Source organism: Hermetia illucens, chromosome 5 (genome assembly GCF_905115235.1).
Source record: "Hermetia illucens chromosome 5, iHerIll2.2.curated.20191125, whole genome shotgun sequence".
Classification (NCBI taxonomy): domain Eukaryota; kingdom Metazoa; phylum Arthropoda; class Insecta; order Diptera; family Stratiomyidae; genus Hermetia; species Hermetia illucens.
The window spans coordinates 49,937,157-49,964,747 of record NC_051853.1 but is presented as its reverse complement, the minus strand read 5'-3'; the positions used below and the strand labels follow the sequence as shown (position 1 = coordinate 49,964,747).

The 27,591-nt window shown below is 40.7% G+C and overlaps 1 protein-coding gene across 1 annotated transcript in view; it reads left to right on the top strand.

Moving 5' to 3' along the window:
• Positions 1-27,591, top strand: part of LOC119657358 (low-density lipoprotein receptor-related protein 2) — a 392,732-nt gene that overhangs the window by 316,481 nt on the left and 48,660 nt on the right. Inside the window, exons 3-4 of the mRNA XM_038064231.1 lie at positions 13,131-13,283; positions 14,089-14,220. Coding sequence (XP_037920159.1) covers positions 13,131-13,283; positions 14,089-14,220 — 285 coding nt within the window. The remainder of the gene's footprint in view (positions 1-13,130; positions 13,284-14,088; positions 14,221-27,591) is intronic.

Genomic DNA, 27,591 nt, shown 5'->3' with positions numbered 1-27,591 from the left:
ATCTGCTATAAGCAGTCTACAAGTGCATCCTGGGCCCCCAACAATTGACATCATCCTTGCCAGGGCCATGCTGACATTTGATGACTTGGTGCAAACATTTTTCAAGCGCTTGGAATTCAGCCTTGCATCTATTATCATCCCTGGTGGTTTCCTTGCGCCGCTTCGTGATAAGCGCCGCTTCGGCTTTATCCTCTGCGAGTGCAAGACCTGCATCTTTCAGCCATTTCTTTATAGCAGTGATTGCTTCGGATGAATATAATTCCACATCCCCCAGATCTTTTGCAACAAGAATCACCGCTATGTCATTGGCGTAACCCACTATTGTTGCCTTGCTAGCAATTGGGACGTTGAGAAAATCATTACGCATGATGTTCCACAATAACGGTCCCAGAACAGAACCCTGTGGAACACTCGCGGAGACAATGTATTTTTTGGTTCCATTGTCGTTGGCGTACCAGAGCCTTGTATCTGTTAAATAGATGCCGAGTAACGCAGTTAAGTAACTGGCTACACCAATCGCCACCAAAGACCTCCTTAGCTGGCAGAGTTGAACGCATTTTGCACGTCAAGAATCATCACAACACAATACTTGCTAGTGCCAGTGACCAGTTCGATGGCGTCGACGGTTGATCTGGCCGTACGGAAACCGAATTGTCGGTTTGATAAGTCTTCCAGATTATTCGGTCAAACATTTTTCTCATATTATCCAATAGACATATTGATCTGTATGAGGATAGTTCACCTTCCCAGGCTTACCAGGTTTAGGCAACAACCCTAACCTTTTTTCCTTCCACGTCTCGGGAAAGATTGCATCCGGCAAGCATCGGGAAATTCTAACGTCTCGGCATCGATGAGTCGCATGCCTTCGCGATACACTCCGTCTACATGTCTGTCCGTCACACCCGATTTATTCGGAAACGACTGGACTTATTGTCACGAAAATTAATAAGAACGTGTGGTCTGTGAATCCCTTTACATATAGCAAGTGGCGTCACTTTGTGTCGAGTTGAAGGGGAGGTTCCTATTTCGTTTCACAGAATATGGTCATGTGGGAAAACGAATGAAAGAGATCGACTAGTACTTTTGAAAAGTGATGACATTTTTGATACCGGATGAAATGCAGGGAAGGGCTCAAAATATGACCCTCAAAAAGTATAACTGGATATCGGATACAAGTTGACTCAGCTATGAATGAGTGACTGAGTCAAATCAGGGTAATAACCACGGGCGAGCAAAATGCTGACCGCACTGCCTTCTATAGTATACCCCATGTAACGTACAGTTTCGATCTTGAATGAAGTGCTCTAACACGCTTCAAGGCTGCAATCCAATCGGATTGCCACGCCAACGATTATTATTATCATTATATATTTTCTGGCAATAAGTCCTGATTCTATTGGAATGTGTACTTGTTAACCAGTTACTCCCTTTCTTTATAAGCAACAATAACCTTCGTGAAAAGGTGCAACTGAATGCAGCATTATATTCGCCAACATTACCTTCTAATTTGCTTCCATATAAGCAAGTCTACAACTCTTCCCTACCCCCTTCCCCAAAAAAATTTATACACTTTTTTTCCTTATACCATTACGACTATCTAATATTTTTGCCTTATTTAACTAAGATAAAGGCTCCAGAATCGTAAAATGCCATTCAGGCACGTCCGCCCATTGCTGCCGGGCACGTCCACCCATCTGCCTTTACTATCTCTCCGAAACAGCCAAAGTCCTTGCAATCAGACTTACGACAAGGATACTAATTTCAATTCAGTTTTTCTTTTAAGGTTTTTTGAAGATACAAGTAAAACCTATCTCATCGATTATATTGAATGCATGAATTCAAATGGAGAAGTTTGCATAGTGCACTTTTTTATTCCTTATTAAATGGCACCGAAATGACAACGGAATAAGACAATAAGTGCTTCATATCTAAAAGGCCATTCTTCCAGGATATTGATGTAACTATAAAATAATAAAAATGTCCCCAAAGTAGCTTTGTAAAATTTTAAAATTCAGCCCGCATTATTAAAAGCAGATTAAAACGGTCCCAGCAAGCATACTAAAAATGTTTCGCTCAATAAAGATTATGCTTCCATCCATTTGAGTCAATTCACCCATGGTATGATTCCCTTTGAAACATAGCCAGTCACTGAAATCCCTGAAACGGCGACCAAACAAAATCATGCACTAAACTTTCAACTTTCCACCATTTTCATGGCTTCTTCGTCCATCCATGCAGTTCAAACTACGAAAGTAAATCACTGAAGCTCTATCTATTAATTTCAAATCCGTTACAAGGATTGCCTTTAAATTATTTTGAATGACGATTCGCATGGATAGGCGGACTACGCCACTTAAACATCCTTGTACATACGTTCACGTGCAAAAAGGACTCAATTTTATGTGTGGATCGAATGATTGCAATTGCATTCCATCCGACAATCTCCCGGGCTTTCCAGGAAGCCCTCTGACTTGCATGCTTCTATATTAATAGTCTCGCACAGTGCACAGTTCTGCGCTTTCACTAGGATAGCATCCTACATGCCGGCGGTATGCATCCTGGCACCATACACGTACACATCTTTGTATAGGAGTACAAGGACTTGTTGACAGCGTAACGTCGTTTTAATGCTGAGTACTTTGTTCTGCTCGACGCTGAAACAAGTGACGGTTTTATGTCATTTCTAAATTTCGACTGATTTTTACGACACTTTTATGGTAATAGGGGAGGCAATAAGATCCGTTTTTATGGCTGTTTGACGTACTCACTGTCATTTTTCCGCAAGAGGACAAAGTGTACACTTTGTGTACACCACCATACATCTTTAATGGAAATTCAGATAAATAATGGTAGTTGGTTGACGGAGATTCAGGTTCTTTAGAGAAAAATGAATAGCCTATAAAAATTAAGTAGATGTTGTCAACCATATTTTCGGAGTGGCTTAGAGCTCCAAGTTCTTAACTTGCCACAAAATATGGTTTCATGGTCTACGCTTGCGAAAGCGTCATGGAGATGTTGCTGCGCAAATTTAGATGAATCCGAACTTTTCACTCCCTTGACCTCTTTATAGCGAGCTATTAATTACTTCGGACCAAGCAAACGATAGCTAGGAAGCTTAAACGATAGCTAGGAATTTTCTCTTAAACTTAAAATTTATTGGACAGCCTTTAATTTGGCTCAGGAAGTGTTGCGGTTTATTCATTGGAAAATATTTGAATATTAACAGATCCAATTAACATAAATTTTCCAAAGGTTTTAATGCCCGGCCCTTTGTAATAGCAAGTCTAATGGCAGCCAATTATATTAAACGCCTGGTGGTAATTTATTACGTTTAGGCAATTACGCAACATTACATCTTCAAGGAAGGAGTAGTTACCACAACGGAGGCTTTTGTATCACAACTTCGCAATGTTATCTTCACACTAAGTGCCGTACTGCCACTCTGTAACCTTCAGACGATTTAATTAATTATCACCTCACCATAGTTCATTAGATATTCTCAAACAAGAGCAACCCACTATTTTCTTATTCATAATGGCGTTGAGAGTGTTCACGGATTCTGATGCTCAGTCGCATCGGTGAATGCGAGTTAGAAAAGTGTGAATTGGGAATCATGTCTCATAATCTTGACATTCCTGGTTGCTCCACTGTTGAAACATATTCAATGCGAAGTTTAAAAATCCCTTCTTTCACTATTCAAAAAAAAATACCACGAGCCAACACTCGACTCAAATAATGTTCTTTGAGGGATCTGCCACCTTGGCGGAAGTCCATTTTTCACAAATAAAGGGACTTAAGAGCTACTTCTTGTAGTTCTTAGCAGAAAAAGATTGCGAACTGTTGGCCGCTTTCGAGAGAAGAATCCTCCAAGGAATTTTTGGCTGCCTACATAAGAATGAACGATTCCATAGCCTACATAACGACGAAGTCTATGAGCGGTACCACGACCGTTTGGTTGTGGAAAAAATCCGGCTCAACAGGTTACATGGCGTGTAAACAAAAAACAAATCAAAAGTAAACTGTAAGCAATCTTTCATTTTATTCAATCAATAACGAGTGCCCCCTCCCCCCCTTTGCTGAATCATAGCTTCCATTCGATGCTTCATTGACTCCACTAAATTTTTGACGAATTCTTGAGGGATCTTTTTCTTTAATGGATTTTCCAGCTCCTGTAAGTTCGATGGGGTGACGTTTTCACACCATATTTTTTTTAATTCATCCCATGAATGCTCAATCGGATTAGAGTCTGGGCTTGGAGTTGGCCATGGTATTACCGAGACATTCACCGTTATCATCCATGTAAACTAAGTTTTTACCAATGAATCTCGGAAAAGGATTGATGTTCGCCTACAAGACTTCTTCGAGATAGTTTTGCGTAGTAATATCTCGTAATTTGCGACTGGAATGAAGACAAGATTTGTTTATTTTCTTAAGTCATGCCTCCCCAGAAGATACAGGATCTGCCGTCAAAAGTATCTGAAATGCAGAACGGGCTAAATCACTCTGAATATATTCGGTACACTCGTGCTCGAACCAGTCACCCCTGCAGTCAGATTCTGAATTCGTGTTAGTATAAGACTGCATTCCATTGCTCCATTGTCCGGTTCGCATGTTCTCGAGCAAACTAAAGGCGAGCTTCGCAGTAAGTTCCTGTTAACTTTTGGGCTATTTACAGACCTATGGGCTTTGAAGCCCTCTTTAGCTAAATGTCTTCTTACTATCCACCGGCTAATATTTTGTAATGGTAATGCTGTATTTAGATGCTTAATTCTCAATGATGGGCTGGCAACATAACATTTCCATCTAAACCCACCCTGTACAGCCTCCAGTCTGTTGATATCTCTGATATACATGCCGAACGGAGTAACTTAAATTCAGATGTTGAACAACTCCGCTTTGATTTTCACCAGATTCAACAACAATTTGAGCAGCCTGATGCCCTGTTATATCAATTTTCCGGCTCTTATTGACGTTGTTATAAATACACTAGTGTACAGGCTAAGTACTTATACTGCAAATGAAAACCTCATACCCAAAAAAACCTTGATACCTAAATAATACTACAATACTTGCCACCTGAATTGAATGATTAAGGGCGGTGACCTTCGTTAGACGTTATTGTACGGTTTTTTAAGCTAAAATGCCTATGTTTATAAACCTCTTGAAAGCTTATTGAAGATATGGTTGGTGATAAGGTGGTTGATTATCTTCTTAGTTTTAGGCTTAATTTGGTGTTTTCTTTTGTTCTGAAGGTGCGCACCCTTTGCAGGTATCCATGACCCTTTCTATGATTTTCTTCAGGTCATGGATAGAAAGAGGTTTAAGATTCGTATGTCTACCACATCTTCACATAATTTTGTGCACAGGTTTTTCACGAGTAAATCTAGATAACCTGAATTTTCCCAATATGAGAATAGCCAACAAAAGATGACAGTTTTATATGTGATGATTTTGAACACTCCTAGAATGTCGGTCAAGGAAGCAGTTTTCTGGAACCCTTGGTTCTATGCTGTTTTGATCACATTATGGCAGCCAGTTCATCGTTTTGAACCGTGTTTGAAGATGAGACATTTCGCTAAGACAAATAGCACAACAATGCACAATGTTCAAAAATTGAAGCCAGATTTGGTTTTGTGGCAGAAACCTGCTACATTAATAAGTAATTTTATTTCGGGATAAGTTTGAGATGCGCTGTCTTCCTGTATCTATTAGGAATGCAATCCAACTTCATTAGCTGAAAAACGGTCCAAAATATTTAATATATCCATTTTTAATCCCGCTATTGGGGTAAATATTTTCATACGCTTCCCTCCGACGTAGATAATCACAAACCCACTTACGAGAGAACGAAGGAAGAATCGCCGTAGTCTTTTCTACTGTTGTTTTCATATAGACCACATATTTGACCGTGTTGCATATTATGGAATGCACTTCTAAAACTTGTTTTTTTTCAATGCACACACGCCTCCTTCCAACTCAATTGCGTGCCTGTCTGAACTAAAGCCGGCACATGTGAGATTCATATCCACTGAAAGCCACCAGCTCCAGCTCCACAGGTAACCATTTAAGTATTATTTCGGGGTGGATTTGCGTTTAGACACGCGTCCTTTGCATATCTACAACTGTATTCTCCGGACTCACGCTCCTTCCCAGCGATTAATTCGGGTTCCCTCTCTCCATCGCAAACCCTGGGTAGTGAAACATTGCATGCTCTGCATCTTGCGTTGTGTCGCTGAATACATGACAATTAAGCATATCATTCATCGCAAAGCCTGGGTAATGTGATAGTTGGTTTCTCCATGTTTCCACTCAAGCCATACCCGAATGCTGGGAATAAGTCTGTGCATCTAACGACCGTTCGAACAACCGTCCCGTCTGCGCTGCCAGAGATAAACTAACACTAACCTTTCGCGTTTTTTCATTCTGTATGCCCCTCCATACTGCCTCAACGAACGCGGTTCTAAAAGAGCTGCAAACCCCCAGAGCCATCAACTTTTAAACCGAATTTACCTGCTTCCATCTCTGAAAATTTGCAGGCACCTTCGCTCATACAGGGAACGCATAAAGCAGAGTGGATTTCACCACTTTAGCTAAAAGTACTCCTAAGTGTTTTGTCCCGCCAACAACAACAATCAACAACATTCTTGCAAGTGGCATTAGGTACCTTTTAACATGCATACTCTGGTTGTTCCCTAATGCTCAGTTTGGCATTATTGGTCACCCCAGATATTTGACAGCCGGCATTGAGACGACGTATGTCCACCGACTTCCAACTTCACGGTGTTTTTCACTCTACAGTTCATTACTAAGACTGCTTCCATTTTCTCACCCACTAAAGTCAACCCGGCTTTTTCCAGACAGGTCCACCAATCTTATTGTCGCCCTCGCGTAGAACTCCACATTTTCTGGGTGCTGCAATTGTAGCCAAGTGGTCGGCATAGCCTTCTGTGGAACATTCTACAGTAGAGGCCCCAGTATCGAGACTTCGGGTATCGTCGCTGCTCTTTGGGACCCTCATTCGTCCAGTACAAAGAGTTCTTTCTGGAAGATACTTCTCAAGCAGTTCACCAAACATCTAAAAACACATATGGTAGTCAAAGTGCCTTTAATTCGACCCCAGTTAGTGAAATTGAATGCGTTTTTGACATCCAGTGTCAACACGGCACAACAACCACTAGAATTGAGTGCGTCTTTTACCAGGCTCACCACCCCGCATTCATAGTAGTGTGGGCAAGCTAAAACCCATAGTGGCATTCCGGTAGGCCATTACTACTTCTAATGATGGGTAACCGTCTATTGTAGATGAGCGTCTCTATCATCTTACCCATTATATCTACCAGACAGATTCGGACAATACAAAGCTGGATACCCACATGGATTATTGTGTTTGGGAAGCAACACTAACTTTTGTTTTTTCTGCTGGGCAGAAATGATGCCATCTAAACCTGGCGCTTTGTTGATCTTTAACCTCATTAACTTGATTCACCATTTGCTTTGCGGTGTTTTGATAGTGAGGAAACAGATTGGTAACATTTTCTTTGTAGATGCGAACTGGTCACCTAGGATGATCCCTTTTCATTACTGCCCTGTAAGCCATACCCAAAAGGTTTATATCGGCATCTCTGTATAACTGTCTTCTTTTACTTTTTCGAATCGCCTCCCTTAAACACTTTTGGGCAGAGTAGCATTGTATTGCGACACTCTGTGCGAGCTCCTTTTCGAACTCGGTTCGCTATTGGTATCCATGCAAATTGCCTGGTGATCACTGTGAATGTAGTCTTCACTATCTCGTCAAGCAACTCTTCTGAATGAAGCGACACTCACTTATGTTAAGTCCATAATATACCCTACGTCTCTTCCTGCGAAAGAGTATGAGGTCCCAATATTCACGAGTACCACCTCTAGTTCGGGTTCGAGCAGAATAGGTCCGCTCACATTCGATGTCCGACTGCCCCATTAAAAAGCCCACACATTATAATTACCTGCTATAATTATCGGCTAACGTCCTCTTGCATCCAAAATGAGAGTGCTCAACGCTTGCTCATACTCGTCAAGTGTAGCGCTGGCTGGAGCATATGTGCGAACTCTTTTCACCTTAGGTACGATGAAACCCTCAAGAAAAAGTTAACTGCGAACATAAAATAATAAAAAATATCGTAGGATGCAATAGATGACCTAAAAGAAGCAAATTTGATCTGCCGCGATTTTGCTAATAACAGTGGGATTTCTATCAAACTTTTCAGTATCATAAATAGGTTTGTGTTACATACACTGATGAGATTTACAGAATAAGGTTATATACTATTATTAACGGTATTTGAGCAAATATCAGGATGCAAACTATTTTGAGGTCTATATATATTTTACACATACAACGTCATGATTTTTTTAGAATTGTTGGTACAGTAGTTCCTTGGAATATGTATCCGATTTTACACCCCCTTTTGTATGTATGGTAACTCTTCGCGTGGCAAACAGACAGACAGTCAAACAGGTTCAGAGACCGGCGGGCCGTGGACAAAGAAACAAATCATAAACCAATTTTAATAAGGTTTTATTTTACACAAAAATTTGAAAAGCTCTTTCAACGATACCCGCTAATGGTTGGCTAAAAGTAGCCTCAACATGCCAGTGAAAAACAATACTCCTACCAAAGTTCCAGTAACAATGCCAAGTCACTCAAATTTGTTGTAACTTTATTCCCGTCTTTCAATAATGAGTTTTGACATATAATTAAGTTTACATCAAAGACGATACAATTTCTGCTACACCTAACAAATGGCAGCCATCACCTGAACGTCACAAAATAATCGAACAAAGCGCCAAAGCATAAATTTCCTCTCTTAATTTCGTGTATCGGACATTTTCAAACTATCACATTGCATTTTCAAAGCTCCTGGAAAACTCATCAGACCTTATAATCCAACTTTTTTTAGTGGGACTTGATACTGACGTTGAACTTATTAAACTTAATTTGCAAACATTTTTAATCCCTCCAACAATGTCCACGAGCTCCTTGGAGGAAAAAGAAGAAACGAAAATGAGTGGACGGAGAATGAAGGACCGATATACTATGTACTTAGTTCGTTATTCTTTTATGTCTCCATAAAGTGGCCTCTATGGAGCAGCGTCCTTTTTTGTGAATTGCGGTTAAAATTCAATTAGCAGTTGAACTATGTCGTTAACGTTTTCTTTGTTTATGAAAATATGAATTATAATGAGAGCTAATAAAGTAACGCTAACGACCTATTTGTTGCAGTAAGGAAGGATTTTGGTGGGGCGTGTTAAGGAAGAGATGGTCGAATGAAATTCGGCCTCCAAAGCGGGGATAGTCATGTAAAGCACTCCTAGAAATTGAAGGAATGAAAGGTCGGTATAAAGAATGCACCAAATGTAGCAGGGTCAATTTATACAAAACAAAAATGCTGCGAAACTACAATTAATACCCGGCATTTTACTCAGGAAATTTATCAGAAATCCACCTTTCCCTCGTATTGAATGATATTCCCCCAAACCTAAACAATCCTTTTGCAAAAAAATGTTGCTAAAAGTACATGTTAAACTCATTTTAAAGTCAGATGCACAAGAATTATCTATTCCACCTAAAAAATCACGGCCTACTCCGCCACGTAGAATACCGGTGATGGCAACTGTCAATCGAATTAACAACAGCAAGCGCTACTTCCCTAACTCTTTTTAATAATAAGAAGACCACTCTGAAACCAAGTTGAGAAAAAAAGAGCAAACCCTGCTTCATTTCGGAAACCAAAAGGCTCCGCAAAGTCAGCGATTTTAAGTACAAGTACGCCTCCTCCACTCACTGCTCCAGATTTGAATTGTACGCTCATAGTGATCGTACAATAAGGTAGGGTGGAAAAGTTTAAACAGTAGAAGGCTGGAAAAGGTGGTGGAGTGGAGACTTAGTGCACGTCGCACCATTATAGTAAAATGTGCTCCGGCTCTATTCTACCAAAGTATACATCACTGATCAGGCATCTTTGATATCCATGAATGCACCTAAGGCATATTCTTTTTCGTAGATCGCCTTCTCAATTTTTACCGTAAGCTCATCGAGTACTGTCGCCATGGCCTTTCTGGTGGGCATGTTGCCTACAGTGAAGCGGCCACCCAGATCGGCGGTTGGTTGGTGGTCACGATATATATTCCGAATATGTACACTCAAGGTATCCATTCCCTCCATTATTAGAGCAGGAATAATGTCCCTTTGACAAGCTCCAGTGGAACTACCTTACATGCTTGAGTCCAGTCTCCTAGTTGATGGCTGTATGCATGCACCTGTCGGCCGAGAGAAATTGCTGCCTGGGAAATGCAATGCAAGCAAATGGTTTACCTGTTCTTCATCGCTTTCTCTGTATCTCCCGCTTTGTAAACATAGATAACCCAGCTGCGGGCTATGTACTTTGATAAGGATTCACTTCAGCTTTGAGATTGCATTACGAGAATTAGCCTCTTTCAAAAATCGTCATCATGGGAACTTTGTCTACGTCATAGGGGAAATAAGCAGATCACCAAAGGATCCCCTTATCTCCCTATTGACTTTTCGTAGGGAAGGTATTTCGGAGCCTAGGCACCATATAGTGGCAGCTTCTTTATTTTTTTCAGGTTTTTGGGGTGAGCAGTTTGTGAAAATTCGACCCCCGAGCTCGCCGCCTTTCCAACAAACGTCAAAACTAACATTATATAAAAAGGTGCGTATGCACACTAACAATCATCCTGAGGTCTGCTCTAAAAGTCAGTTAAGTTTGAGCAATTCAGTAATATGCGTCGGTTATGAATGCGCATGCCAAATTTGATCAATATTGACAAATTTTATCCATTATGGAAGTAATGCCGCAATAGATAGGACCCACATTAAAAAATTGCAGCAGTACTATTGCTCGCCATACTCTGCGATGAAATCCACTTTCTACTGCCAAAAGCCCTCAAAAATAACAGCATTTAAAAAGAAAAATAGATTTTCTCCAGAAAGACAAAGATAATTCAGTTTCTTTCCTATTTCGAATTCAAACAGTTTCACAAGTTACTGTCCCTCACTTACATAACCTTAGGATATAGTTTGATGTGATCATAAGAGCCTCAAACAGAGATGTCAGGGACAGAAACGATAATTGGGGTTCTAATCAAGAGAACACAATCACAAAAGTAGGTTCAGACCTATGTTTGCGGTCGATAATGAATAATTTATTTTAATATACGCATATATAGTGCTTTCAATAATGTTTCCCGCGATACTGAGCTTCTTATCCTCCTTAAGAATAAATTCATCATGCAATATTGTGCTGTCTCCTCCTAATTAGCCTTATTGCAGACAACTTTACTACCAATAAAAACTTCGTTGATGTAGAGGGGATGGTTATCGCACTAAACCTGCTTTCAATATGTCCGGGAAGTTTCTTTAAATACTCCATTTAAGTAAGCTTGCAGACAATCATCATCATCATCGTCAACGGCGCAACAACCGGTATCCGGTCTAGGCCTGCCTTAATAAGGAACTCCAGACATCCCGGTTTTGCGCCGAGGTCCGCCAATTCGATATCCCTTAAAGCTTCCAGACAATATTCAATGAAAAATTTGTTCTGACAGACAAGAAAAGAGGAAAGGTTCGAAACTATTCTTTTTGAGGTTCTTTAACAAGAAAATTGAATAGATCGCAAGTGAAGAAAGGGGTCATTCAAAGCGAGTTCTCCTCACTTCGGGCATCAAAAGCCTACTTGGGTGCATTTCCGATTCGACACTTTTAATATAAGACACATTCGTTGCGACTTTCAGCAGTTACTGCGACCTCAGGACTTCAAGCTCGTTCTTAACAAATGCCACCAATACTGGGGGAAAGTGGCTTTTCGTATAAAAGAAATCACTTTTCCAATTCACGGGCATGCTATATTCTGTGGAACGTACACATTGAGTGGTCTTTTCCGCCGTAGTACGGGAAGGCAGCACCTGAAGAATCTCCTAGTACGGGATAAAGAACACTTTTTCTTTGATCGCGTCTATTAATATCTTCCATGTCTTCATTACAATGTTACACTACCTCTGATTTATATTACTCAATCATTTTCTTCTTCATTCGTGGACAACTTTTGAGAGAGGTAATTTCCAAAACGGGGCATGGCGGTTCGTTCTTTTTCTTTTTACTAGTGTCAATGAGATTGATAGACAGGGATAGCTTCCTCCAAACTACAATTTTTAGTTTTCAATGTAAATATATATTTCGGGAGCAACTTACCCCCTTCATCAGTACAAAGCTACAACCGAATTATCGCCCCAAATTCCGTTAGGGCCTCAGTATGGTTCAATATGGTTTAAGCCCTATGTTCAAAATTAGATTGTTGGACTTTTGTCATCTTTTGGTGACTGAAGTCGAATTGTCAGTTTCTTTTGCCGCCGAAATGAAAATCCAGTGGTTTTAAGTACAGGCTATCATAGAAGAACAACCTGAAGCTGTTAGCCCGTTTATTAGCTATAGTACAACTTCCCTAGCGAACTCTTTGCCCATTGCATTGCCATAGATCAAGAAATAGTGAGTTAGACCATGATTCTCGACCATCATGTAGAATTGACCTCTATTTTTATAGGCTTTAGTAAAGTGCCACCCCTGAAAGACCTCATTCCCTCTCTCTTTCTTGCCAAGAATCTATGAATTGTGTCTTTTTCTTCCATTGGTGAATCTCTGATTGATCTTCTTATGAATATACTATAGTCTGTGCTATCAAATGCGGAATTTCATATCCTTCCGTAAAATGCAAATTTGGGTAGTCCAGGGTTCGAGAATTCTTCGGGAAAAAATCAGCTGAATTGTTTTGTAATATATGTTATTCAATTTTTCAAGTGAAACTATTACAAATGTCATTTAAAGCCAGCACGCTACATTATTTGTCCATATGTAAACAGAATTCTTTCAAAATTTCGAGTATTACGGATTCCTCTCACAAAACTACCACAATTACTTGAATATTACACTCGATCAACTGAAGGAGTGTTATACCTTCTATAGGTTACTGCGCACAATTACTTTGACCAGTTTATTACCACTTTATTATCATTTAAATTATATGTATATGAAAGTTAATTTACAAATCTTCAACTCATCATTTTTTATCTCATTATAGGTCTACTGAATATCGGTGAAAGTCCGCTTGGGGACGATACAATATGCCCTACTGGCATGTTCAAATGTAAGGGTGGGAAATGCATACCATCGTTATGGGTGTGTAACTACCAAAAAGACTGTGAAGGAGGAGAGGACGAATATCAATCATGCCGTAAGTAAAAAAATTAATTAATATAAACTGAAAAGCGTTTAAATTTTCCAGTCCAAAGTACATTGTTGATAATGTTGATTACTTTACATTGCATTATCGATTGGCAAACACTTCCATTATTCAGAGTATTGAGATTGCCATTTACTAAGGCAATATTGCATTAAGGAAATGTATGTATATTTGCAACCAATCAGTATAATATGATTACTTCAGGATGCTTCAAGGAATTATAGATGCTCCCAAGCTAATCCCTTAGAAATTTTGGGATATTGTTCGATAAACTTATTGATTTCTCCATGCAATCAACCAATATTTTACCGCGTTTTGCAATGAAGAACGTGAGCAGAATTAAAGACTCACGTTCTTATTCCTATCCTCAAAAATTTTACCATATCCAATTCTAAGTGATCATGAAATTCCTACCGCACTATTCTGAGAAAAACCACTTACACTATCAGAACCACCCGATGTATACCCAACTTTTAAATGTATTCATAAATTCCACCATCAACATAAATTCTTTTGCGTTTTAAATTTATTACCAGTGAAATACAAATTTGCATTAAATACAAAAATATCTTAATTACTGGTTATTTCCGAAATGAAAACCCTTTAAGAGCAACGTTTACTAACATATTGTATACATGCCTGGCACATGAGTTGCATACGCATATTTCGGTATTTGGTAGAAAACAATGGAAACAAATTAAGGCTTACAGATACAGGATGAAAACATGCAGATATTAATAATGTACTGAAAACAAAGAGAAGCAACAACAACTTATCCTTTATTTTAATATTACAGCTCCACCTGAATGCGAAGCTGGCCAGATTAGTTGTGGTCAGTACGAATTCAATAAAACCTATTGTATACCGCCCCACTATAGATGTGATATAACAGTCGACTGTGTCGATGGATCCGATGAATTGCAGTGCAGTGAGTATCTCTTTTTATTTTTGATTAAAAATATTTTTGTTCTATGCAAATGTGAAGAACTATAATAATATATTTGACCGTACAATTCTTTACTGATGACTGTTAAGATGAAAATTTTTCACTGAACTCTGAGTTGGTTAATACAAATTAAATTCAAATTTCCCACCAACTTTCAAAGCTGGAGATCGCTTTAAGGAAAATTGTTAACTTCAGTATCTTCAATAAAAGTTAAAACTTGATGGATAATTTAAGCAAACAAAGCGTTTTTACTTTTTGCTGGTGCATTTATTAGACTTATCTAAATTCCAAGATATGGATATTACGAAAAGCACCTGTCTCTCTCATCAGTGTTGAATGTCTTCCAAATATCTGCTAGCTTAATAAATACGCCAGTAAAAAGTAAAATACATCTTTTGCTTCATTTATTGATTTAACCGCAAGAAATACGGCAAATATTGCATTTTCTTTGGCTAAAATTTGTCTCTCCCCGTAATCTTCCAAGAAGGTAAAAAACACCTTATATAATATTTTCAAATTCAATTGAGTGTGAGTCCGTGTTTTATACTTCAAATTAGTTACAATTCAGCTCAGCGAAGATTCCTTGTTATATCTCGGCTTTCACGATCCTAAATCCTGCTCAGTACTCTATTTCTCAAGCTGTTTTACTTTCATCAATTCTCCTCAGAGCGCAATGAATGAAGAAACCACCCAACAGTTTATAATATGTCTACTGTTGACTATTTTTCAACTTCATTGCTTTGGAAGTCAGTATTTCGAGTGATAAATTTAAAGAAGGTTCATCTTTTTGTAATTTTTAATTTGTAAAACAAATACCTTATTATTGGTCCTACTTTGACTTTTTACCCAATAGGCTAAGGTAAAACTTCAGAGAGAAAACGCTGAAAAATGGCACGATTGACTCCTGAAATACAGTATTTGTTTGATTTAACACCGATTTTGTACCCAAAAAAGAAAAACTTCCTTTGATTTCATCACAAGGAATATCCCCATACCTAAATACTCGTTAAATACAACATCTAAAGAAACTAGTTTACAATTTTCAAGCATCAGAACTGACTTAAGAGTAGGGAAAGTTAAAATGTTGGCTACCAGATGGAAGAATACATGGAGAAGAAGGTGAACTATGAGCCACTGGCTCGAAAAATCAAAGAAATTTGGCGTCTCGAACGGGTGGTTGTAGTTCCCATAATATTGTCAGCTACAGGTATTGGACCTAAATCCCTCACGGCGTCCCTTGATATCCTGGGACTATCGCACAGTCTGGCTCAAACCATGCAAAACTACACCATCCTGCATACGTACTCGATATTGCGGGGAGTTCTCAACGGATTCTCCCATTGACCTACCACCGGCCACCACCACCGGCGCCCCTTTAGTTTTTAAGTAGGTAGGATCGTCCGAGTCTAAATGCTTGGCACTATGTGCTAGTATTAGATAAAATCCGGCATCTGCCGAGATTGTGACAACTCGGAAGTAATGAGCATACCGAGTGGATCACAACCGAATGTACGCCACTACACTTGGCATGAATTTTGCGGATGTTAACGAAGACGAAATTCGACGAGCCATAAACAGGTCGTAGAACTGGAGGGACCCTGGTCTGGATAGGGTGCAAAATTTCTAGTATAAGAAATTTACTAGTATACACAGTCGGTTAGCACTTAGCATAAATCAGATCATTAGTCGGCCGAAGGAATTTCCACCTTTCCTCACTACCAACCTTATCCCTAAAAAGTACACGGTACAGCACCTCGCGGACATAAGACCAATTACTTGCTTATTAGTGGAAAGGTTAATGCGCACCTCGAGACCAACAACATTCTGTCCGAGAAGCAGAAGGGCTGGCGAGTCCGTTCAAGGGGTTGCAAAGAACAACTCATTATCGGTAGTTGTAAGACAAGCAACTAAAGACCAAAGAAACCTCTTTAGTTGCTATATCGATTGTGCCAAGGCTTTGAACAGCGTCTTGAATACCTGGTTAGTCGAAGTCCTTCATCTGTATCGCATTGATCCAAAACTAGTAGAGTTTCTGCGACAGTCATCGGAGAGTGGCATACCACTTTATCAGAGCATTCATCTGAGGGTGCTAATACCTCAGAGTCTATCCACATATGGCATTTCCCAAGGGGACTCGTTGAGTTTGGTTTTGCATGGCATTGAACCCCCTCTCATTCGCCACTGAATGATGCTAGAGGGCGTGGTTTTGTAATAACATGTGGCCTACGTGCTAAGTGAGAGCGGACATCCTTGATGTACTTAGATGAAATGAAGTTATATGCTGGTACTGAGAAGCACCTTTGAAGTCTGTTGCGAATAGTAGAGATGTTCAACCATGATATTCAAGTATCGAATCCATCCGCAAAGGTTCTCATGAGTTGCATGCCGGACATAGCATTGGTAACCTCCACATATGACCGAGACAGACTTCTACAAGTACCTAGGAGGTTAGATAATGCCTTCTATTTGTAGTTAAGTCTCAAAATTGATAGACCAGTAGCTTACTCCCAACTACAATTTTATTTTATTATGTATATATATATTTCGGGAGCAACTTACTCCCTTCATCAGTACAAATTGTAGTTGGGAGTAAGCTACTGGTCTGTCAAGTACCTAGGAATTCTGCAAAGAACCCATGTTCGAGTTGGTGATCTGAAGGATGCTCCGCTGTGCAGATTCTTGCGACGTGTAAAGCTGGTATTAAGATCGCATTTCTCGAAGAAGAATAAAGTAAGCGCATTCGGAATATTGCTGCGAACGAAAACCGATCTGGAAAACGTCCAGCGGCGAGTACGGACTACTACGTCCAAATTGAATGAATGCATTATCCAAACTCTGGGCTGGAGCGAATGAACTTTCCTCGTGACATCAGTGGTAGGGGCGTGGTTAACGTGGCGGTATAACATCACCGGCAAATCGACTCGTTGCGCGCTTATTTGTGCAGCAAAGAACAGACGAGTACTTTGCACGCAGCTGTTTGTAAGACAGACTGTGGGCTGACTCCACTTAACTTGAAGAATCGATCTTTCAATCCTGTGAGTAGAGTGAAGTCGAATCAAGAGCGGATCGGTGAATGGAGGTCGAAGACAATGCACGTTAAACATGTGAATTTTCTTTGGCAGCCATTTGCCGATTTGCATTTATCGAACAGATGACCTTGTGGCGCGGCAGGATTCGCAGCATTCGAAATTTATTTCGAATGTTGCGAGCGAATAGATGGCGCGGATCTATCCACTTTGCGTGGCACACCAAGGGAGCGGAAGATCGCAGTAATTATGTTTTTTCAGACCTGAATTTGAGTTAAGTTTGCTGTATAGAATTCGCGTTGAGTTTGCTGTATAGAATTCGCATTGAGTTCGCTTAAATATTATAATAAAATTATAAGTAATCATAATCACTTAATTGGATTACTTAATTGGTGACCCCGGAACTCGCACCAACAGCATCAACAACTAGGATCCCGAATTCCCAGAACCTGCAAAATTGAAAAACTCAAGCACATCATCATCCCCATCAACAAATCGCAGTCTGCGCAAGCACAATCGCCCAGCAGGCAGCCGCAACAACCGATTGGAGATAAGTAAGAGTTCCGCAGCCGCAGCCGCCATCGCTGCCGCAGCCACTTTCGCCGCCGCACTCAACTCCACCATCGCCGCAGAGGTCGAAGCCGCCGCCGTCACCGCCGTAGCCGCTACCGTCGCAGCCGACACCAATATCACCGCTGCAACCATCGCTATCGCAGCAGGAGCCGAAGGCTCCGCCACCATCGCCGCCTCCTCAGCAGGTGCCGCCGTTTTAGTTGTTATAAGTTAATTGTATTTCACTCTAAGTCAATATTAAAAGTGAATAATTGTCCACCATCGCTGACATTGGTGAAGTTCTATTAACGACAAAAATTCGTCCGAGCAACACGGCAGAAATAGAACTTCCAAGGACTGAGAAATCCTTCCAAAACATCAGTAGACCGTACGGCAAGCGATTTTCACGCGTTCGCATCTACAGTTGAGTGTGGAGTGCCGTGGTAAACATCACGAAAACGTGTCACATCTCCACATCCCGAGTCGGAGCAGAGGCAAGAAAGAAAAACGCGAGAAAACCTTCTCTACACAGTGTACTGCGCGACACACGTCGGACCCTCACCAGAAGTGGATTTTCACGCGACTTCCCGTACGCACGCCCTCCTGCACAACACCTTTCACGCACCGGACTAGTCATCATTGCCACAACGATCAACAACGGCAACAAACGGACGTCCCCAGCACCGCCAACGCCGCAGCTACAGCCGACAAACAACGAGGAGTTATACTTAAGAGAAATTATTATTCATTTATATATAATATTTATTTATTTATTCAGTTAAAAAAAAAAAAAAATAGTAATAAAAAAATTGAAATCGCTGCAAGAGACGGCGTGCAGGTGTTTAACATCGCGAGTCCTCCATTCTCATTGGTGGTGTTTTTGGTCTGCGCTGGATAGCGTCCGCTTCGTTTTTTTCTCGTTTCGTGCGTGCATTTGTGGGTGCGGCCTGCCGTGTCGGTGTAAAGTTCACCGCGTTTCAGAATAAACTCACCGCGTTTGCATTTCAATCTCGTACTTTTCGTGAAACAAGATGTCTTTTGACAATAAAGACGCAGCAGGCCCATCGAACCCGCAAGTGACCGCCCTCGCCGTACGCGTCCCTCCGTTTTGGCGGCGGAACCCCGAGCTGTGGTTCGTGCATTTGGAAGCACAGTTCCAAATGTCCGGCATCACATCGGACGCGACACGTTTCAACTACGCGGTGGTCGGCCTGGACGAAGAGTCCATACTTCTGGTGTCCGACGTGGTGAAGTCGACATCGTACGTGCAGCTCAAGAGCGAGTTGATCAGGCGCCTGTCGGCAAGCGAGTCGGCAAAATTAGACCACTTGCTGGCAGGTTTAACCTTAGGTGATCGAACTCCCAGCCAATTGCTTCGTGAAATGAGGCAATTGGGTGGGAGTAAGATCGGCGAAGACCTGATCAAGTCGCTCTGGCTGCGTCGGCTCCCGGAGGGCACCCAGGCGATCCTCGCTTGCGTCTCCGGTTCCTTGGAGGAACTGGCAGCGACGGCCGACCAGGTTCAGGAGGTGTACGTACGCCCAACCTTGGCGGCCGTTCAACCACCGTCGGATGAGGTGGGTGAATTGAGGCGCGAGATTGCTGCATTAACAGCCAGTATGGCCGAGATGCGGGCGACGTTGGACGCTCAGCGTTCGGGCGCCAGATCGCGAGCACGCTCGCGGTCTGCCATCCGAAAAGGGCGATCAGGTAGCAGGTCGTCAAGACAGTCCACGGACCCAGGGATTTGCTGGTACCACCGCAGATTCGGGGATAAAGCGACAAGATGTACGCTACCGTGTAGATTCTCTTCTACCGCAAAAAACTAGGTCCGCGGGGGGTCTTGGCGGCGGCCACCCAGAACGCAGCACCACGTCGCCTAACTATTTTCGACCCCCTCAGCAGGCGCAACTACCTCGTCGACACGGGTGCGGAGGTTTCGGTTCTTCCCGTACCCCAGCATCATCAACTTTTCCCTCAACCGCTCAAACTTGCGGCAGCAAATTCCTCCCGCATCAATACTTACGGATATAGGCAAGTGGACGTGAGTCTTGGCTTGCGTAGGACGTTTTCGTGGCGTTTCATCCTGGCGGATGTCAGCTTCCCCATACTAGGCGCAGACTTCCTGTGTCACTATGGATTGCTGGTGGACTTGCAAAACAAGTCTCTTATAGATTCCACGACCAACCTTAATACGTCGGGACATATGGTATCTCACCCAGGCAATAATCTTTCCGTTCTTTTAGAAGACATTACCGACTCTCGTGTTCGGGCACTTCTCCAAAAGTTCAGCCAGATTACTACCAACTGTAGTCTCTCCAAACCAGTGAAGCACAATGTGCAGCACCACATTATCACTACTGGTTCCCCGATCTTCTCGAAGGTGCGTCCTCTTCCTTCTCAGAAACTGGCAATTGCACGGAAAGAGTTTGAACAACTCGTTCAACAGGGTATCTGCAGGCCCTCAAACAGCTGTTGGTCTTCCCCACTGCATATGGTCCCTAAGCCAAATGGCGAATGGCGCCCATGTGGGGATTACAGAAGGCTAAATGCACAGACTGTTCCTGACCGATATCCAATTCCACTCATCCACGACTTTGCGCATCACCTCGCAAATTGCCGCATCTTTTCGACCTTGGACTTAACCAAGGCTTATCACCAAATTCCAGTAGCTCCTGAAGACATTCCAAAGACGGCAATATGCACACCCTTTGGACTCTTCGAGTTCACCCGAATGACTTTCGGATTGTGCAATGCGGCGCAAACCTTTCAAAGGTTCATTCACTCAGTCCTGCGAAACCTCGAATTCTGTTTCGTATATTTGGATGATGTTTTGGTCGCTTCTTCCACTGAGTCTGAGCACTTAGCCCATCTCGAGTGCATTTTTCAACGTCTCCTTGAGGCCGGTTTAGTCCTAAACGTTGAGAAATGCAAATTCCTTCAACAACAGGTGAGATTCCTCGGCCATTTCATTTCCCCTGAAGGAATACAGCCCGACCCAGACAAGGTGCAAGCGATAACTAGCTTCCCGCGTCCAAAGACAGTGAGGGAGTTGAGGAGGTTCTTGGGCATGCTAAACTTCTACCGTCGTTTCCTGCCCAAGGCCGCCCATCTCCAGTCCATTTTGAACGCGTACTTGTCTGGCCCCAAAACTAAGGACACACGAGAGATCGTGTGGTCTGAAGAGGCTATCTGCGCGTTTGACAAATCTCGTCAACAACTGGCTGACGCTACACTCTTGGCATTCCCTCTGCAAGATGCACCCCTAGCCGTTTTTGTTGATGCCTCTGACATCGCAGTAGGTGCTGCCCTTCACCAAAAGGTGGACCAAGTTTGGCAGCCGTTGAGCTTCTTCTCGAAGCAGTTGAATCCCGCTCAACGGAACTACAGCACCTACGATCGCGAACTGCTCGCCGCATACCTGTCCATCAAATACTTCCGTTTCTCCCTAGAAGGCAGGCCGTTCACAGTGTTCACGGACCATAAGCCTCTCACGTTCGCTTTGAAACAGAAGCCCGACAAAGCGTCCCCTCGTCAGCTTCGACACCTGAGCTTCATAAGCCAGTTTACGTCGGACATCCAGCACGTGTCCGGGAAGGACAACATTGTTGCTGACGCTTTGTCTCGTGTCTCCGAAGTTAACATCCCCGCCTCACTCGATTTCTCGGCTATTGCCAAGGCGCAAGTGGATGACGCAGCACTTCAGAGCCTCAAGTCCAACCCCAAATACAAATTTCGGGAGTTGCCCATCTTCGGCTCAAACCTCTCGCTCTGCTGCGAAGACTCGGAAAAGGGACCCCGGCCATACATTCCGGCCACATTTCGCAAGGAAGTGTTCCACGCAGTTCACGACTTGGCGCACCCCGGCATCAGGACAACAAACCAGGATTCGCAGCATTCGAAATTTATTTCGAATGTTGCGAGCGAATAGATGGCGCGGATCTATCCACTTTGCGTGGCACACCAAGGGAGTGGAAGATCGCAGTAATTATGTTTTTTCAGACCTGTCACTGAATTTAATTATTAAGTTGAAAATTGCTAAAGAATACGGAAGTCCTTTTTGAATTAAAAAATAGAATTTGAGTTAAGTTTGCTGTATAGAATTCGCGTTGAGTTTGCTGTATAGAATTCGCATTGAGTTCGCTTAAATATTATAATAAAATTATAAGTAATCATAATCACTTAATTGGATTACTTAATTGGAATTAATCCAATGAAACTGGTGATCAAAATTACTCGAAAAGTACTGAACTGGTCTCTTTGAAACTTGGCAGGCTTGTTCCATACATAAAAATGTTGCATTTAATCGTTTATTTTTCTTAATAAAAATTAGCCATTTGATGGTCCAAAAAAGACCGTTTCTTTAGGGAATAGTCGAACCGTTAATCTTGGCTGTCCGCCGTTTTGTGAAAAATGTATATTTTTTTAAATCCTTCCACCAACTCCAGCTTTTACTATTATTTAGCTAAATCCACCGACATTTTTGATGATCAATTCGTCACAATTTTGGTCACCGCAAAACGTAAAAATACATTTGTTTTGACGACCATTTGTAGCACCACGGCGAAATATTAAAAAAAAAATTATAAAAAGTTGTTCAATGTATGCACTTGAGGATGATATAATAATCATATAAAAAAGTTTCTTGGTTCATTAAAGAAAATCATGAAAATCACCTATTTTTTCACTACAAGTGGGGTTACCCGCTTAAAAGATTCTGGTTATATTTTTTTAAAATATAAGATTTTCAGGAAAAAGTGAATGCTCTTCCAAATTATTATCAGACTTCAATTGTTCCTAAAAAAATGTTTTTATTTTGTTATGATATTTTTAATATAGAGCTTTAAACTTTTCATATTTTTGTATTATAGATAAACAAAGAAAGAAACGGTTTCGGTACATAACTAAGAACCCTGACAAAAGTACCTATAAAAGAGCTAAAAATAAAAGAGATGAAATTCTAGCACCGAATTTCTATATTGCAAGTGTATTCTGTCATACTAACGGATTTACCAATAATATACCAGCCCGATAATCAAACAGCTATCATAAAGTCTGAGTGCCTATTCAAGTTGCTGTACTGTGATACCAATAATCCCCGTCCAAATTGTTACTATTGTCCATCATTGTTAGCCTTCAATAATGAAGTGGACCACTTCTGCAGAACAACCTAATATGTTGAGAGCTGTTCAATGTTCGCTTTAAACAGATACTGTCAGATTGGAGGAATGTAGGATGTACATACACTTCCTAATCCATGAATATGACAAACAAGATTTTTAGATTAAACTATTTGATGACATCCATTCCTGAAATCTTTGCTTAATAATATTAATTGCATATTAATTACAGTACTATTGCACGAGAAGATGTCGGGCAAAATATTTAGCACTATCTTCTGTTGCGAATCGGAAGCGGAAGCATTCCTAAAACGAACGGAACCGTCCATTTACCCGTGGTGCATACAATACTACCTAACGTTGGCAAAATTGACATGCAATTATAGTTCATTTGTCATAAAATTGAATCTACTTTTTCCATTATTGTGTATTGCATCAACTATTAATGCCAATAAATGCCAAGAAGTTGTCCATGTAATTTTGAGTAATGGCTTTCCAGGCGACTTCCATCATCTTGTTTAATTCCTTTTTGATTTCATATTATGGAATTCACTCACCACCTCAATGTGCATTGTTACATAAAGAAGTCTGTCTGAACATAGAACTCAATTTATTAATAATAATAGGATTTGCAACAAACTTTGCAGTATCGAGCTCCATATTATGGCCCATATTACTGCAACATTTAGTGATTTCACAATGAATGTACCTATACATGCAAAAGGAGAGTATAATTTTTGTTCAACGAATGTAGTGATGTGGGATATCAAAAGGAATGTCTCATTAGCACTTTTCGAAGCCGATATTAGTACTGACATTGGTTATAAGGGGGAGAAATGAGGAAATCTAAAAGGGGTCAATTATTGCAAGGGCTAGCTCTCAGAAACTACTCAACCTAAAAATCAGAAGAAAATCATGGTTGTCCGTGCACATGGTATGGCCTCCAAATATTCTTTGTTACAATATCTGCTCAAATAAAAGTTAATAATAGTGTATTATTATATTTTGACAATGTTCGGCAAGCCCCCTTAAGTTCATCCTAGATCCCTAAAATATAAGTTTTAATATGCAGCAGCATGCCGGAAAATTTGGTAGAAGTCCTACTATTATTAACAAAATTATAGTAAGGGGAACTTTGTGTTAGTATCACATCGAATTGCATATCGGGTATATTTTATTATATTTAGTTTCATTTCAATATTGATTATTGATTCAGTAGTGTCCAAACGATTCAGACTGACGCCATTATTCCCGATTATATAGCGAGTTGACGACGGCAAGCCAAATATTTCGACCTGCACTGACCATAATTTTCCGAAACGCAAGCTTCCGGTATTCCGACTTGTTTGTATCTGTTGTAGGCTAACTTCTCATTTACGAATAATATTGAACTCTTGGTGTGAAGCCTATGAGATTTCCTATTATCAGTGCAGTGCTTTCCAGATCAACTTTTTTGTGTAAATGTATCTTTATAAGATAGGGCACAATTGAATATTTAGCTATATACACGCGGAACTGTCATGCACTCATCCTTCCTCACATGGGGAAACGCATAACCTTTTATACCTGAAGCGTCTAGCGTACGGTTTCCTGACTTGTTTCTGGCTGATTTGTTAGAATGAATATTAGTGGATATGCATTTTTAAATCTTTGGACAATTTCTAGGAAGACTCCGTCGACCCCTATCTAATTTCCAAATACTCATTCGAATCGTTGGACTATTTTTCTCAATTAGAATCTATTAAAGCTTAACAGACCAAATTTTAGATAATCTTATTTTTTCAACCCTTCATATTTTTCTGATGAAAGTGATTTCGATATTATATTGCTAACTTCTTTGACAGATTTCTTTTTGAACATTATATCCCCCTTTCTCTGTCAATTTTCTGATCTGAATGATCAGAAATCAACCTTCTAATGAATTCATGCCAAAAATTTAGCTTTCACCTTCTTCAATTCTTCTTCTCCAGCCTTTGCTCCTTTCGAAAGCGGGATTGACTTGTGGTGATTGGTTGCGCCCTTTTGTTCTGTGAAAAGGATGCAGTCACAAAGCTTTCAGATCCAGCCACCCTTTTTGTCTTTTCCCATCGACTTCGATATTCAGACCAATCTTGGCAACTGAATTTTCATTAGCACGAACTACGTGACCATACCATCTCACGCAATTTTTCTACGATCGATGTAACCCCTTATCGACCGCGAATATCCCCATTTCGGACGTGATCATGTCGTCTTACGCCACTGGTCTAACGTCTCCATTAAGGCGAGGTGCCGTTCATTATCTTTTACAGTCTGCCAACATTCAAAACTAATAGAGTTCAACAGAGCGGACGGCATTGCGGTAAATTTTCGAATTGCGACGTTCATTCGATACTTCGATCAAAAAGAACACCAGTTGTGGACACTTTATCCAAGTTGCGCTAATGCCTGAAGTTATTTCATAACGCAGTGTACCATTTGGCTGATAACATTGATCCGAGATATTTAGATAGTTCAATTCTGAGCAGGTCACCGCCACTGATAGTGATAGTGTCTGTTTCATGTGGATCAGTCGCCAAAACTTCTGTTTTATTTATGATGCTGCCACAAAGCATACTAGATGAGTGCATGTGCAACACGGTCAAATGCCTTCCCTAGATCAAGAAATGCAATGTAATTAGGGCGATGTTTCCCCATGGGTAACCAGGCCGAAGGTGGTGGCAAACGATTTATATCGTGACTGGATGCCGAATTCCAACCGACTCAGCTGTAAATGATATTATTATTAAAATGATAGTTGATTGCCTGGTTGCAGGCGGACTGTGCAGAGTATCAACATTAAATTGAATTAAATACATCAAATGCCATTACCCAAAACCTTGCTCGACTTTTCTTTAACACTTTCGACCCTGATATTCCCGAGTTATTAAGCCACTTAGTGCTGCAGCAGTAATATGAGTCTATTCATAGGATAATAGGTATTTTCACGAAATCCTTTTGTTGAAATCAATTCTAGGGATAACCATAAATTACAAGTAAAACTTCATGATTTATTATATTGTATTTACCACTGAATGACGTCGGGGAAATTAGATACTTCAACGAATACATCCCTGTCTATCATAGTTAAGGTTACGTTACATAGTCCGTACGTCATGCATACTGTAAATATCTCTTTATCTATACAATTCTGAAAATGCTATTAATGTAGCATGTACGTATGAAACGTTCGAACAGACATGTATGTGGCTTGATTACATAATACATTCAGTTGTCATTCATTAAATGTACTGAATCTAAAGGATATTTGATATTCTATTCATTTGATCGGAAATTTTATCTGTTAGGACTAAATAGCATTCCCGAACGGTTCTAGCAAGGAATCGATAGTCAAGCCTGATTAGAGTTGGGGAAAGCGGGTGGTTCCTCCGCAGCTTGTTTCGAGGCCCGCAATAGATATTTTAATTAAATAAAGCGATGAAAGGCATAATTTCTACCGCAGGCTCGCATTTCCTTTCTATGGCCCTGTTAATAGGTATATTATATATGTGACAACTGTATAATCACATAAGTGAACTTTTATTATTTTGTTGGTCATTAACTTAAAGTTCAACCGGCTTTATTTTGAAAAAGCTTATCTTTGACTATTTCACATCTAATCTATCAATATTACGAGATAAACGTTAAGTTACATAGGGCGGATGAACAGTTCCTAACATATCTCCCGACATATTTAGTCAGTTTTTCGCAAAGTTATATATATACATACATATGATTTGAAGCCTTACCTTCAAATTCCATCTTCCACAGATTCGACTAAGTTTCATTGTGCGTATGAGTAGTCGAGCTATTTGAAAAGAAAACAGCCGAAGTCTGCCATAAGATAAGAAATTAAGGGAACTACTATTAATCGGTGTTTATGCTTCAAGGTCCAATCTAGCGTTTCCAGTTTAATTTATCATGTTCGCACCGGTGTCTACGGGGATATAAATAACGTTTACGAAAAACAAAGATGTCCTGTCCAAATCGTAAGTCTTCATATAGAACTCTTCGACTTTTTATCGTCAGATTACTAATTCCTCCACATTCATGGTGTTGACGCCAACTAAAACTCGAAATATTCTCTAGACTATTTTAATTCCTGATCGCGTCCCAAAAGCTAACAAGTCGCATCATATATGCTGTTATTGTTGAATGCCCATAAGAACCAAACTTTAACAATTGCCTCAGTAGTTCAATTTGGTTGGAATTTGGCCAAGAGCCATTGACCCTCTAAGTCTGCCGTAGTCTAAGAACAGTTCCACTGACGTGCGTCATCGAAAAGTGCTTGCACACCTCACTGCTAACCAGGCGTATTGTTGAACTTGGTGAGAGGGATCTTTTGAATACTTCAGTATCTCCCACGTCATATAAATTCAACGTGTCCTTAATAGGATACAGCAGAACCTGAAATACTAAATAGGGAAATATCGTGAGAAATTCTAAAACCGTACACGAACCAAATTGCAAAATAAAAAAAGTTGGGGTTCAACCGCTCACATGTACCTGAAAAAACTCATGACTCGAATGCGCTGATGGAAGGAGAAGATCCATGACTGTTCACATCCCCATCTGATGTCTCTCCTGCTTTTCTATATGATGATACATGCCCTTCAGGGTCCCCTCATTGCCTCCTT